The 15,504-nt window shown below is 54.9% G+C and overlaps 1 protein-coding gene across 2 annotated transcripts; it reads left to right on the top strand.

Annotated features, from left to right (window-relative positions):
* The first annotated feature begins 1,564 nt into the window (after positions 1–1,564).
* On the top strand, positions 1,565–10,117 carry LOC125615364. Of its 2 annotated transcripts, XM_048799291.1 has the most exons (5): positions 1,565–1,915; positions 3,175–3,310; positions 3,671–3,851; positions 6,127–6,470; positions 7,362–10,117. In XM_048799291.1, exons 4-5 carry the CDS (start codon positions 6,216–6,218, stop codon positions 8,166–8,168), a joined length of 1,062 nt encoding a protein of 353 aa, XP_048655248.1. In that variant the 5' UTR covers positions 1,565–1,915; positions 3,175–3,310; positions 3,671–3,851; positions 6,127–6,215; the 3' UTR covers positions 8,169–10,117. The 2 variants fall into 2 exon arrangements, with proteins under 2 accessions (XP_048655248.1, XP_048655249.1); XM_048799292.1 differs by lacking the exons at positions 3,175–3,310; positions 3,671–3,851.
* Positions 10,118–15,504: the final 5,387 nt, after the last annotated feature.

Here is a 15,504-nt window from a genome sequence, read left to right as displayed (position 1 = left end):
CCCTTCATCTGCCCGGTGTGCAGCCGCTGGCCTGATCTCCACCGCACTCCCCACCTACCTCCCTCCTGAGCCCAGCACGGTGCCCCCGCCCCCCGGGGGTCTCCCACTCTCTGGAGACTTGAATCATGTCCCTCTGGCAGCAGGACTTCTCTTCCTCCAAGGCCACGAGCCAGGGTCCTCTGCCCTCTGGCCACTTGCCTCTGGCAACTCTGTGAACGAGACTCCAACCTCCCTGTCCATCAGTGTCCTTTCATCACATGGGGACAACACCTGCCTCAGAGGTGGTGAAAATCAGAGGGACCAGCAGAGTGAGGGCGGGGCCTAGGGCTGCCATTCACGGCCTGCAGGGACTTGGGCAGGCCCCAGGTTCCCTGTGGGAAAAATGGGACTGTTAATGAATCCATCATAGGGCTTCTGGGATGGCCAGGTGGGGACTTGCCCCACTCCCTGGAATCGTCCACTCTTTGGCGGGAACTCACGAGCACTCCTCCACTTCCTCCATTAAAAAAAAAAAAACTGGCGGAGAAGTCACACAACGCCATCCTTTGGCGTCCACAATGGTGTGCCAGCAGAACTTCTATCTAGTTCCCAAACATTTCCTCAGCCCCAACCAGCCCAGGGCTGCCCAGCTAATGTGGGGCCTGGTTGGAGAAGGACTCTGGCCTTGGAGAGCCGGTCACTATGCAGCCTGCGCCTCCCGGAAGACCCTCCTTCCCCCCCTCCACGCGCAGAGCCCCAGTTAGCCCCGACCCGGGGCTCTGGCCTCCCTGGAAGCATTGCTGCAAACACACAACCTTCTGGGCCACATTCCTCGGCGGGGGTGACGTCACTGGGTCCGCAGGCTGGGGGCCTCCAGCTCGGTGCCCTTCACTGTTGAGCAATTACCCTTTGGTTCACCTTCAGGTCTGTTTTCTTCATAGAGCCCTGGCAGCTCCAGCCCCCACCCTGCTCCCTGGGCAGAGAGCTCACCTCCAGGTGGCCTGGGGACAGCCACAGCCACTCTGTTAAGCAGGCAGCCTGGCACTAGGTTACAGGTGCCATCTCCAGCTGGGCCTCACTGTGCGGGTTCCTGATGAGGAACCTGAGGCTCACAGTGTCAACAACCTGAGGTCATGTCCCCAAGGCCACCATGGCCCTGGACTCAGCCTTCTCACTGGGGTCTCCTAGGGATCCCCAGGTGGCTTCCCGCCCCTCCTCCTGTCCTTCCAGCCCTCTCTACACCTTCCCATGTCGGCTGGAGGGATTTTAAAAACAATTTTTTTTTTTTAAATTAGTACACAGCACAGCTACTGCTTGGTGGTGCTCACTTCCTTGGGGTTCAACAGACGCAGAATCCTCCATCCCCCATCCTAGTGCCAAACCCGACATTCAGTCACCCTACACAGGGCGCTGTGTGGCCCCTTGCTGTGAACCCTCCCAGACCCCTGCTCTCAGCCATCTGCTGTGGCCTCCAGCGGACTGAACATTAACCTGCCCGCCCACCTGGGCACCTGGCCCTACTGGTGCTGACTCTGGTGTCCACACCCCACCCCGCCATGCCCTCCAGGGCTGTGCACCGCCCCTTGGATCTGCAGCAGGACAGGGCGCAGCTGGCCCCTGTCGGGAGGGTCTCTTGGCCTCAACTCCCAGGGCCCACTCCTCTCCTCTGCAGTTACAGCCTCAGGGGCTTCTCCTACCCTCCCACCCTCCCTGCCAACACCCTGCTGTCTGCAAGGGCTCTGCTGCGATGCCCACCATGTGACCCTGCAGCTCCGTGGGGACAGGGGTGGAGCCAAGCTACCTACTGACCCACAGGCAGGCACTTGGGGTACTCCAGAAACCCTGATGGAGCAGAGAAAGGGGTGCAGGCGGAGCCCTCCAGGGGTGTTCAGCCCAGAGGAAGGGACCAGCCTCAGGACAGGGGAAGCTGGAGTTGGTGAGGGGGACCCCAAACCTACGAAGCCAGGCAGTATCCTCTAAGAAAGTTTGGGGGAGTCAGAAGCGGGGGCAAGGGACATGTCCCCTCATACTGAACCCTCACGTTGGCACAATGGGAGGGCTCCTGAGAGGATGGCATTGGGTGGGGAACCTCCTGGACACCCCCTCAGGGACAAGTGGAGAGCTGGGGTGCAGGAAGAACAGTCCCAGGTCACTCGGCCCTTCCTCTGTGGAATTTCCCCTTCCAGCCCCAACCATGGGTCCCATGTTTTCTGGTGGGTCTGAAAGCAGCCGCCCTGGAGTGGGGGTGACACTCTGGGGCAGAGGGAGGGACCAGCTCCAACAGCACTGGGACACTGAGTGAGCACATCCTGTGGCTCCATAAATAGACGCCACCTTCCTAGATCATGCACCCCGAGGGTGGAGGTGGGAGCTGGAGCCGGGGTTCCCTGTTGCCGTCTGTACCCCCAAGGTCCCCCTGCATCAGAGACAGCGTGGGTGGCGACTGGCCGCTCTTCCTGGCACCTAGCTAGGCTCTCTTCCCAGACCAGAATGATTCAGAAAGCAAGAAGGTGACCTTTTCCTTCCGTGTCAGTCACTTTTTTGATTCCAGGGCTTATTCAGGGACATTTTAAGTAATCTAATGAAAGCAAAAAGGAGTGATGTCACATTATTGAGGTCCCTTGGCGCCAGGCACGGGCGGGTGGAGGAGCGCATCCTCTCCCTGCCCTTGCATGTGCAGATGCTTCGGGACCAAGGAACAGAGGCCAGGGCAGGTCTGTGCACCACACAGCAGACCAGGACTCACAGCCTGGGCAGGGGTGGTGTCTGAGAGGCCTGGCTTGGAGGCCATGTGCTCAGGAATGGTGCCCAAAGCCAACTCGGGGCTGCTCCTGTGCAGACCCTGAGGCTGCCTCAGCGGGCATCACTGATGTGCTTCAGCTTGGCACTGGACGTCACGCTGTCCCCATGAATCAGGAAGCTGGGTCCCACTGGGGGCTCCTGGTCACCTGTGTGCACCCCAGGTGTGAGGGGGCTGAGAGAGCATCTGTTGCCCTGCAGGACTGGCCGGGGGGGCGGGGGGGGGGAGATTCCCTGAACTCAGGAAGGGAGCTCAGAGAGCAGGGCAGGCCGATGAGGAGGGGGAGCTCCTGACAGCCGTGCTGGACACCCGGGGCTGGGGCTAATTCGATGCCCTCCAGCCTCCATGCATGGTCTCTCTGCACCAGACGTGACATTCTGCTCTGCATGCTGCAGGTCCCAACCCCTGAGAAGTCTCAGAGTCAGGGCCGCCTCCTCTGGGCAGCCCTCGGTCGGAAGGATTCTTTCTGTCCTCTGAATGTTCCCAGCCTGTGTGGATCTCTCTAGGGGCACAATTTCAGAGCTGGCTTGGGTAAGGTTCTGCCCGGCTTCAAGGGCTGATCTGCACACCTGTTCACCTCCTGCCACTGCCTGTGGGGTGGTCGCCCCGGAGCTGGCCTCTGAGCTGCTCCTACACCAAGGCAGGGAGGCCTTGGACAAGAGGGTGCCGCACCCACCCCTGCCTCCTGAGCTGGGCCTCCTCCCCACAGGGGGTTTAGTGAGGCCCAGCGACTCTCAGGCTCTACCTGCAGGCCCTTACCTGTCTCATGAGTGCTGCCCCTCCAGGCCCGAGCTCCCTGTCCCCACCTGGTCACACTCCCCCCTTTCCTCGTGTGTCTCCACTCACGGACACCAAATGCCTTTCGGGGCCTCCTCTGCTCTTCCTGCTCAGCCAGAACACAGATTCCCAAGGATGGCATTTGTGTCCTCACCTCCGGAGACTGCCGGGGACCTGCCTGTCACCCATCTCCAGCCGCGTCTTCCAGTGACATGCCCTGCGCTTGTCACCGCTGGTCTCCTCACATCAGGGGATGATGGGTTTGGGAAGCCTGGCTCCTTTTCTCTAAACAGATGTGAGTTTTTGTTGAAATCCTGTAGACACTCACGTAGCTAAAAACCCCGAGACGGCAGGTGGAAGACAGAAGGGTCCCCTCCTGCACCTCCACGAGCCCTAGCCCAGGGGATGAGCTGTCACTTTGCTGCCCCTGGGACCAAGAGCTGTATCACGCCTGGGTTTCCTTGTAGGTGTCCTGGGCTGGTGGAGCAAATGGCCACAGCTCGGTCCCTTAAAGCCCTAGGGCTGTTTCCCCGGAGCTCTGAAGGCCAGAGGCTGACGTCAAGGTATCGGCCGGGCCGCGCTCCCCCGCCAGCTTCTGGTGGCTGCGGCATTCCCTGGCCTGTGGCCACAGTACTCCCGTCTCCCTCTTAAAACAACACCTGGGATGGCTCTTAGGGCCCACTCTGGTAATCTGGAATTATCCTCTTATCTTGGAATCTCTGATCACGTCTACCAAGACCCTTTGCCCAAATAAGGCCACGGTTCTTATTTCTCTGGCAAGCTCTTCCACTTGGTTTTCTTTTGCTTCCTTTTTTAGGAATTTCTGTTTTTCAGATCGAGTCTCTAACCCTTGACAGTTTTTAGTCCTTCTCCTTCTTCTCCCTCCTCTCAACTTGCTCCTGGAACTTTCCTTGACCTAGTCTCCCAGCTCTCGAACATGTCAGTTTTCATGAAGTTCACACACACAAAATTGCACATCTTTAAAGTGCACATCTGATAATTTTGTTTTTACACACGTCTCTCTTGCAAACATCACCTAGACAACATAGCAAACCTGTTCATTACCCAAATTGCACCGTAAGAATCCCTCCCTCTCACTCTCTCCACCCGACTCTCTTCACTTTCTGTCACTATGGATTCATCTTCATTGTTTAGAGTCTTTTTTTCTTTTTTGATTTCTTGGTTGTGGTTAATGAACATTTATTTATTTATTTATTTATTTATGAGAATTGAACCCAGTGCCTCACACATAGTAGGCAAGTGTTCTACCACTGAGCCCCAGCCCCAGCCCCTTGTTTAGAATTTTATGAAAATAGAATAACACAATATGTGCCTTTTCAAATCAATATAATTATTTCAAGATTCATTTGCACTGTGTGTATAAATCTTTATTACTTTTCATTGTTCAGTAGATGGATGCCTAAGTCTGTTTTCTGTGGCTATAACAAAATGCCTGAATCAAGTGACTTACACAAAAAGAAATTTATTTCTTATAGTTCTGGAGGCTGGGAAGTCTAGGAGCACCTGCTCAACATCTCCTGAGGTCCTTCCTGCTGAATTATAATATGGTGGAGGGTGTCACGTGGAGAGCTAGAGAAAGCTCATTTTTATAATACAGCTGCTTTCTTAATAATCCATTAGTCAATTAATCCAAGAATGGGTTAATCCAATCAAGAGGGCAGGAGTCTGAAGATTTCATTACATCCCAAAGGTCCCACCTCTCAGATATTATTAACACAGGAGTTTAAGGACTATGTTTACAACATATGAAATCTGGAGGACACATTGAAAGCATAACAACGGATACACCATAATTCATTTATTCTTTCTTCTGTTGCTGGGCATTCAGGTTCTTTCTGTCTTTTGGGGTTATTGCAAATAAAGCTGCTATAGCATTCATTTGCATGTAAATACGTGCACATGAATGCTATAGCAGCTTTATTTGAACATGTATTTCTTCTTCTCTTGAGTAAATAACCAGGAATGGAATGGTTAGATCATATGGTGAGTGAATATTTAACTTTTTAAGAAACTGCCAAACCACTTTGAAAACTGCCTGTACCATTTTACATTCCTTCTACCAGTTAATAGAGTTCTAGTGGGCTCAGTTTCCCAGCATTTGGTGAGTCAGTTTTTTTAATTTTAGCTCCTCTGATAGGTGTTTAGTGGTGTCTCATGTTGTTAATTTGTATTTGCTCATGACTAATGATGCTGAGTACATTTCCATCTCTTTATTGGCCAATCAGCTGTCTGTCTGAGTGAAGTGTCTGTTCAAATTGTTTGTCCACTTTTTAATTGGATTGTTGGTTTCCATGTTGATGAATTTTGAGAGTTCTTTACATAAAGATACATATAGGTACAGGTGGATGTATGCTCTGCAAAGATTTTCCTCCCAGTCTTAGCTGTGATGCTTTTAATGTTCAAGAGTTCTGATTAGTCTTGTTCATTTTTACAAGCACCCTGTTCTTGTTTAATGGATGCAATATTTCATCCTTGCAGGTTATTAATTATAATTTTAACAAGTTTTTCTGTTTTCTGTGCTTCTTTTCCTTGGTTTCTTTTCCTTTTAGGCTAGTGGGTTTCCTCAAATGGACAGTGTCCTTGGCTACCTGTCTACACTGAGTGTCTGGTCCTGGGCTTTGCACACTGAAAAGTCTCAATGCCAGCTGTACTCCACGGGGGAATGATCCAGATGCAAGACAATGGTTTTGTTGGGAGCCTCCAAAGTTTTTCTCAGGGCTTGAAACCCCTCCCTGCTGGCTATGAACTTGTGGGGCCAGGATTCAGCAAGGGCCTGGGGGCCCCAAGCTCACTGTCCGGATGTTCCCTGAGCTATGCTGCTCAGCCCCATGCCTCACCTTTACCTTGTCTCCCTGAATCTTTTGAGAATGAACCTCGTATCTTGGGCCTGGAGGTGAGTAAGACGGGTGTGGGGTTGGGGGAAGCTCAAGGCAGGGAGATGCCTCAGAACCATCTATTTTGCAGATGAACTTTCATTCCATCTCCTTGCTTTTGGTCCTGAATCTAACATCCTCCTTTTATGGCACCTGGTGCTTCAAAATACCAAGCACCTCAGGTGTCCCGTGGCCAAGTATCTTGTCTTTGATGTTGTCCCCTCAGTGCTCTCGGCTGGAAACTGTCCCCATTCAGCTACACCCTTTTTGCTTTCAGACAACTAGACATTTCTTGATTCCTTCAGCTTCTACCCAACTCCTCTGTTTGCTATATTCTTGGAGAGTCACACCTTTCTTATTTTTGTGGAACCGTAATAACATCTTAAAAGGAGTTTGAGGAGGGGGCGGAAGAAATCCAGGAGTGGCAAATCTGCCATTTTTGACCAAAATTGAGAGTGCGTGTGCTGGTGGGGGGGCGCCCGCCTTCCGTAAGACGGATTCGACCCCTCCCTGCCGTCTTCGCCTCACGGGGTGCTGCTGGGCCTTCCCTGGGCCCCTTGTCCCTCGCTGCCTCCTCTCTTCTCTACCAGCACAGACATTGTGATCTGCCACTTTGGCATCTGCTGGGCACTGCCAACGGCCGCACAGAGCCCAGTGCCTTGATGCAGTTGCCAACCTCTGCTGGGCACCCACCGCCCGATCTCCAGGGTTTCCCATCTGCTGGTCCTTCCAACCTCCAAACCTTCCTCGTCCCCATCGTTCGAAGCCAATGGCCTTTATAGACAGAACCGCAGAGATGAGACTCTTCCCCCGTCCCCCACGGCAGCCATCATGGCCTTCTGCCTGGAGTGTGCCCCTGTGTCCTGGGCAGGGCCTCACGGCCTGCCCGACTTCCCCATTGTTCTCATTAGCTGTTCCGCTGCGGTGAACACCTGTGGAGGAGGAGAAGTCTACCTGGTGGCACCTGTGGAGGAGGAGAAGTCTACCTGGTGGCACCTGTGGAGGACGAGAAGTCTACCTGGTGGCACCTGTGGAGGAGGAGAAGTCTACCTGGTGGCACCTGTGGAGGAGGAGAAGTCTACCTGGTGACACCTGTGGAAGAGGAGAAGTCTACCTGGTGGCACCTGTGGAGGAGGAGAAGTCTACCTGGTGGCACCTGTGGAGGAGGAGCAGTTGATGTGTTGGTCACGGTTTCAGAGGTCTCAGTCCACAGTCGGCCAGCTCCACTGCTCTGGGCTGGAGTGAGGCAGTGCATCAAGGTGGAAGAGTGTGGAGGAGGACAGCACCTCAGGACGTTACATCAGGAAGGAGAGAGAGAGAGAGAGAGAGAGATTACGGATGAGGGACAGAATACACACCCAGAGGCAGGTCCCCATGACCCACCTCCTCCAGCCACACCCGCCTGCCCACGTTATCACCCAGTTCACCCCATCAGGGGACCGTGCCCAGGTGAGGTTAAGGCTCTGTCACCCACTCGTTTCTCCTCTGAACTTCCCTGTCCTGTCTCACACGTGAGCTTTGGGGTCACCTTCTGTCTAAACCGTAGCGACCTTCTCCCTGCTCTGCTTTGGCACTTCCTTTCAGTTCCAGAGATGTCACGGACACAGATTGTCACACGGGCTTCCTCCAGGGGAGATGTTCAAACATTTACCTGTGGCAGGAGGATACACCAGTTCCCACGGCCTCCTGGTCCACCAGGAGCTTCCCTGTCACAGTAAGCTGGTGGGAGGGCGGTAGTGAGCTGGGGCTGCCGTGACAAAGTGCCCTGAACAGAGTGACTTCAACACACTGCTGCACCGTTCTGGCGGCTGCAGCTCAGGATCGAGGTGTGTGCTGGGCCACGCTCCTTCCAAGGCGCCTGGGAAGGGTCTGCTGGGGCCACTCCCCGAGCTCCTGGCAGCTCCTGGCTGTGGAGAGGAGCTCTTGCTGCCCTTGGCCTTCTCCCTGTGCCACCTGTGTCCACATCTGTCCCTTTTATCAGGACACAGCCATATTGGGTTAGGGCCCCCTCAGGACCTAATTTTAATTTGATTGTCTGCAAAGATCCTATTTCCAAATAAGGTCATTTTCACAGAGAGCTCCGGGCTCCATGGGTGAGCCTCGGACAGGGGTCCCTGGGGAGGGGGGCTCTCTAGGAAGGGACCGGAGCCAGGGAGCTGAATGCCATGAACACGCAAGTTCAGTGACAAGGACAGGCCCAGGCCCAGGCCTGCTCCAGGCTGCCCTGCTCAAGACGGAGGCTCATTCCTGGCAGGGTTTGCCTCTCCCTCTGTGGACCCTGGAAAGGAGGACACCCACCTGCTCCACCCAGCAGGAGGGGGTGATGGGGCACCCCCAGAGCTGTAGGGCCCTGGAGCCTGCAGTTGGCCAGCTCAGTCACCTGGATGGTCATCTCCTGGGGCCAGGCTCTCTGGCCAGGTGGGCTCAGGAGTCTCAGGAGAAGCTGCCTGGCCACCCAATCTAGAGTAGCCCGTAGCATGTACACACCCCTCCCCTCACATACCCCACACCGACACACAACGCACAACCACAACCACAACACATCACACACGCCTCACGCCACACACAGATACACGCGCACAGACGCCTCGACTCTAAATCTCTCCACCCTTGGCTCTTCCCTCCTAGCCAGTTGCTCTCATTCTGTTGGGGTCCCGGGGGTCCTTGCCCACCTGCTCCCTGTTCTAGGATGTAGATTCCTGGCCACAGTCAGGGACCTGCCCGTCTTGTTCCCTGATGGGCCCTGAGCCCCTAGAACTTGCTGGGCACATGGCAGATGCTGTGGGCTGCAGGCTTGGGGCCACCTTCCTGTGGTCTGTGGGTGTTGCCAGAGAGGAGTGGGGACCTGGGCTCCTGCCCACCGCATAGCTCCGCTAGGTCCCACTGCCCCAGGTTTTCTCATGGCACTTTTCTTATTCAGAGACACGAACCTTCAAGTTGCAAACAGAGCCTTGGAGAGGCTGAGAGCCCCCGGGTACCTGGGGATTTCTCAGATCTCCTCGCAGGCATAGATCTGGTGTGACCGTGTCCACGTGCAACCCAGAGGCTGCCAACCCAGGTGCTGCCCATGTGACCCCACAGGGGGTCACCTAAACTCAGATGGGTTCTTTCTGCCCTGGCAGCTTTCTGGGGCCCATCTCACCAAAACCCCCAGGACTCCAGGTGCCGGCCCCCAATACCCCTGCAGCGTTATGAAGGAAGTCCCGCTGAACTCTGAGTGGCAGGTGAGCAGCCGGGAATGGAGTGTCTGGTCCAGATCCAGCCCCGGCCATGGGTCTCCAGCAAGGCTCCTAACTTCCTCATCTGGAAAGACAGATGGGAAGAGGTCGCTCTGACAGACTGGCCGGGGTTTCCCGAGCCGAGCGGGCACGGTGCTGGCCACTCCTCTCAGTACCTATTAGCCTGGCCCCAGTTCAATGTTCCATAGCCGCAGGCAGCAGGAAGCTTCTGGAACAGCCTTCCTGCATCCGTGGGGGAGAAGCGGCACACTTGGAGTCAGTGGGGCCAAGGCTACGAAAGGAACCAGCTGCGAGACCCCTCCAAGGCCCCATCCAGTGAAAGTGGAGGACAGGCTCCTTCCCCGCCCCCGCCCCCGCCCCAGGGTCACTGCTGTGCACCGCACTTCCTCAGTGTTACGCTCATTAATTAAACTCTCATTTACGCCCGAGGGCAGTGTCCGGCCATCTGGAAGCCTTTCCCTCTGTGGTCGGGTCATGAGAGCTCACGCACAGCTCAGGGGCTCTGGCGCCTGCTCCGGGAGGTCCCACCTGGACCCTCAGAAAAACCACTGAGCTGTCCAGCAAGGTCCTTGCTCCCCACCCCACCAATAGTGACCCTGGATTATGAGCTGCCACCAGCACCTCCTGTTCCACAGAACGCAACGTAAGGCTTTCTGTAACTGCGACTTTATTTTAATACTCAGAACACGCCTGTGAAACAGATATCAGTCCCGTTTCACAATGGGGGAGCCGAGGCTCAGAGGGGGGCAGGAGCTTGCTTTAGGTCACAGTTAAGAGATGAAGGGTCAGTTCTGAGGTGGGACCAGTATCTCATGCCCACCCAGGAGCTCCATACCCCTCCTCTGCTCAGTGAGAATCAGACCTGGTCTTGGATCGAGCTCTGGGCAGAGGGTGATTCAGGACAGCAGCCAAGTGATGGGCCCAGAGGGAGGCTGGCTTAGTGACATGGACAAGGACACTAGATGCCACTGGTACTGGGGAGCACCAAGAGCCCGGGGAGAGGGCTGAGCCAGTCCTGCTGGGCTGCCGCCTGAGTGGTCCACCTCTTTGGGAAGCTCCAGGTCCCGAAGGGTACCCCAAGTCCTGGGGAGAGATTGTCAGCATTTCCAGGAGGCGGAGCAGCTGCAGCAGGGACCAGGGATGGGCTGGCACTGGGGAGCCAGGGGTCATACAGAGGGAGGGTGGCGGGGGCAAGCGAGGTCCCCCAGAATTCCTTGACTCATGGCTTGGGAGACAGACACCCAGAAGAGGACTCACCGGAGTCTCCTGGAGCTGGGAAAAGCAGGGTGGTGTCGGGCCCAGGGCTCCCCACCAGGGCCCAGGTGGCCTCCCCTTCCTCTTGTGGACAGCTAGCAATCTCGGCCACTCTGGTCAGCAGGAGAAGCTCTTGCTTTAACTTCAATCTGACCCCTGTACTCTGTGGAGAGGAGTGCTAGGTGCGCCCCAGGATTCAAGCTCTAGGCTACTCCCCGAGGACCCATCTTCCGTCTGAAGGACCCAGGAGTTTCTTGGAAGATGAGCTATTCTTCTTGGAAAGAATCGTCCTCAGAGGCTTCAAGGCAAAAATATCCCAAACTGGAGGAGGGGCAGTTCCAAACACAGCCTGGGGCCTGTCATTCAAATAGTGTCCCGACTCAGCCCTGCAGATGGCTTCAAGCCAAAAAGTGGGGTGCAAAGAAAAGTGAGTCAAACCCAGAAGACTGATTGGAAGGAACTGTGACGTGTGGGGATGGGTACGAGGACCCACGGAGGAGAGCAGAGCCCACCCCTGCCACGGCAGGTAAGGAAGGAAGAAGGAGGAGAATCCGTCTGTGTTTCTGTTCCTACTTTACCTCCAGGCTGGTGTGGCTGGGGACTGTGGTGGCTTAGGGGTTACTTGGGGTGGGACAGGGAATAGTCAATTTTGGCTCCCAGACAAAGGAAGTCCTGGCAGCGGGAAGGGGCAGCCAGGCCAAGATACAGAGGGAGATGTGACTGGCAGCAGGCGGCCAGGGCCACGCCCCTTAAGCCAGAGAGCTGAAGGCACCCTGGGTTTGCCATCAGCTGTCCCATTAGGAAGGGAGTGGGCAGCTGGGGTGGGACCTGGGGACCTCAGCGGCTGATCAGGAACGTTTGGCTGGATGATGTGGGCAGGAGAGGGAGGAGCGGGGAGGGGCACCGGGAGGGTTGGATTGTGGGTGAGGAGTCACGGGCGGGGCTGGTGCCAGGCAGGGCCCTCTAATTAATCCCTAGGATCGAGGGTTGCGCAATGGTGGAGAAATGTTGGATCGGGAGCCACCGTCACGCAGTCTAACAGTGTGTGACCAGAGAGGACGGAGCGTGGCCACCGAGGCACCAGCTGGAGAGTCCCATCTGGATCAGAACAGAGACCCACCTGGCCAGTCTGTGAAGTTGCACACAGGCCACCTATTTGCCCCTGTCACGGGCACTGGGGCTCCTCGGGGAAATAGCAGGCTGTGCAGGCCCCTTGATAGGAGAGAGCTTAGGGGAAGACGAGACACTAAGTGTGCAAAGTCACGGATGATCGTTCAGTGCTTCTGTGAGAGGAGCCATGAGGGGTTGGGGTGGGAGGGGTGACAGGGACTGGGTTCTTGGAAGGGACATTTAAGCTGCTGTAAGTAGGAGGTTTGTCCAGGGAGCACTCGGGAACAATTCCCAGGTGGTAGGTGCATGTGTGCAAAGGCCCTGGGGCTTAGAGAATGACTCACTGGATTAAGGAAGCGGATGCTTGTGAGGAACTTGATGGAGCAAGATGTGTGTGGCATGGGTGGGGGGGTAGAGGGGGTGGGGTGGGGGTGGGGCAGAAGGGGGATAAGAGTTGGCCCTGTAGGTTTTATAAAGGGAGAGTTTGAGAAAGGGCTCCTAAGCCATGGAAAGGGTTTGGACTTTGTCCTAAGGGACATGGGAAACCACGTGTGTGTGTGTGTGTGTGTGTGTGTGTGTTACACGTATGCCTGTGTGTGTGCATATTAGGACTCCCCAGAGAAACACAACTAATAAGATGTGTATATAGACATATATGGAAACTTATTTTAAGGAATCAGATCATACAATTATGGAGGTTGGAAAGTCTGAAGTCATCACGGTGAGGTGTCAGGCTGCAGATCCAGGAGAGAGAAGGTGCTAGGGTCCAAGCTCAAAGACCGTCTTCTCTCTGGCTCAGGGGACACCAGTCTTTTGTTCTGTTCAGACCTTCAACTGATTTGATGAGGCCCATCCACATTATGGAGGACGACCTGTGTTGAGGGCCACAACCAAGTCAAGATGGCGCCTGGCACTTTGCCAGGAGGAGTGGTTTGTGAGCCAACACCACCAAGCCATTAAGATGATGGAGATTCCTTATTGGCTGATTGCTGTATCTAGATGATGTTAATTGAAACAAGCTGTGTATAATCAGTTAGGTATATATACCTCTGCTGTCCTGTAATAAAGCGGCTCCCACTGTTTCAATTTTCCCAGTTATTTGCCCAGCCAGACTGCGGCAAACCTGCTTTACCCCAAATCTCAATGTTAATCTCATCCAAACGCCCTCACAGGTGGGCCTGGACTAATACTGAATGCGTGTCTGGGTGCTGAGGCCTAGTCAAGCTGACGCATAAAGTTAACCCTCCCAGTGTATCTATCCATGGAGGGTGCTGTGTGATCGAAATTGCATTTCCCGGGCCCTCTGGATGCAGAGGGAGAATGGGCTGGTAGGGTTGTGTGCAGAGGAGGATGGAGTCGCCACGGGAGAGGGGCCTGGGCTGAAGATGGTGGGGTGGAGGTGGAGACACGATTCTGTTTCGAGGCACTGCAGTGCCGGGGAGCCCTCAGAGCTGTGTCTGCGGGGACAGAGGGGTGGAGCCAGGAGCCCGGGCCTGTGGGAGGCAGCCAGCCCCTGGCACTGGCTCATCCTCCTCCCGTCACACTGGGGCTCTTCTTCCCTCCCCCGGGAGCTGACACGATGGCTGAATGAATGACCTTTTCCCAGCTCCTCTCCAGGGGGAGGGGCCAGCTGGTCCTGGCTGGTTCCCCTCAGCATCTTCCTTTAAACCACTTCCCATTGTCCACGCTGATGTCTCCCCTGAAGTCCCCCAACGGTGTGTGCTATGCAATTAGCACGTAGCTCCTTCACTCCTTTATGACTCTTTAATTTTTAAAGGCTCATACGGAGGTGCTTTTCATGGGCAGTTGATTGCACATGTTTTTAAAAGTCCCAGCTGCCAGTAGCTGTCAGATTAGGCCAGGATGCAGAAACAAATGGCTCTTGATACCTTTAAACAACAAAGGTTTATCTCCTGTTCAATCGCAGCTCTGACCTGGGGACCCAGGTCTGCTCTATCCTGGGCCCTGCCACTTGTTTCCTGATGGCCGTGGTTCATCCAGGAAGCACGGGGGGCCTGGGGGCTGGGAGTGAATGAGGACCCTCGAGGCAGAGTTGGTGATCCAGGCACGAAAGCAGCATATACCACTTTCTCCTTTGCCCCTTGGTTAGAACATAGCCATGTGGCCTCGTGGAGTTGCAAAGGAAGCTGGGAAATAGGGTTTGGCAATATATCCACCAAGAGGGGTGATCAATATTGGTGAATGCCAGCCTCTGCCCCCGTAAGACTGTGGTTGTTTTAGAGAAGCAGATCTGGGAGCACAGCAAGGCAAGATGAATTCTAAGGTCATGGGGCTGGGAAAAAGGGGTGCTGTGTCCTGAGCTCAGCTACCAACACGTGGTGAAGTGCTCACAGTCACGTGTCCACTGAATACGGCAGCATGTAAATCGGAATGTGATTTGTTCCCATCTATACTCTTTCTTTTCCTCTCTTTTATACATAGAGAAAGGTGGGGGTGGGGGTAGACTAGGAGAAGGCCGGACCCGATGGCATGCACCTGTAATTCTCACCACTCAGGAAGCTGAGACAGGAGAATCACAAGTTCAAGGCCAGCCTCAGCAGCTTAGTGAGGCCCTAAGCAAATTAATGAGACCCTGCCTCCCCCCAAATAAATAATAAATAAATAAAAAGGGCTGGGGATGTGGCTCAAGGACCTCCGAGTTAGATCCCCAGGGCCAAAAACAAAACAAAACAAAACAAAACACCCAAACAAAGCCAGACTGGAAGAAAACGCCTCCAAGTGCTGTTGGGTGAGGGCTTGGACCTCGGATGGTTAATCTCTTCATTATATTTTCAATATTTTCTACAATGAGAAATCAGTTTCCATTACTCTCTAAGCTTAGTTGATTAATTTTCTTAAGTTAAATGGTTTATTTTAAGGCCATCTGATGATAGAGATACCACCTGGCGGTGTGGTGACAGTGCACTGTCACCAATAGTGACGACCTGACCCCTGGATTCTGGTTCTTTACGGTGTCCAGCATGTTCCTGCGGCTGCCTTTGCTCTTTCGCTGATTCGCTCTGTAAGCTCCAAACTCGTCCCCTCCCTGTCTGCTGGGTGCCAGCAAGACCCCGATACACAGAGGACCCTGAAGGGTGGGCCCAGCACCCCAGCACCCTGAGTTCAGGAATTTAGTTGTGAATGGATTCAGGAGCCCCTGCTGCAGGGCCTGTCATGAAGGGCCTGGTGCTGGGCCTCGGGGCTCGGCGGTTCCCTGTCACCTCCAGAGAGCACTGCAGTGGGCTCCCTGTATGAATGATGGCTGCTGTGGGGTGGGGCAGTGCCAGGTTCCAGGGACACGGGGAAGGCTGCGGAAGCCCAGTGGGTCTTGGAGTCTGGAGACCAAGGTCTAATCAAGACTGGGCTCCTGCTCAACCCAGGGCTCTTTCTAGAACCTCCTTTCCTGGCTGCCAGATGGCTTGCAGCTGGCTGTCCCCTGCCGTGTGGCCTA

The sequence above is a fragment of the Marmota marmota genome, unplaced genomic scaffold (assembly GCF_001458135.2).
Source record: "Marmota marmota marmota unplaced genomic scaffold, marMar, whole genome shotgun sequence".
NCBI lineage: Eukaryota > Metazoa > Chordata > Mammalia > Rodentia > Sciuridae > Marmota > Marmota marmota.
The sequence above is the reverse complement of the archived record's forward strand: the minus strand, read 5'-3'. Positions and strand labels throughout refer to the sequence as shown.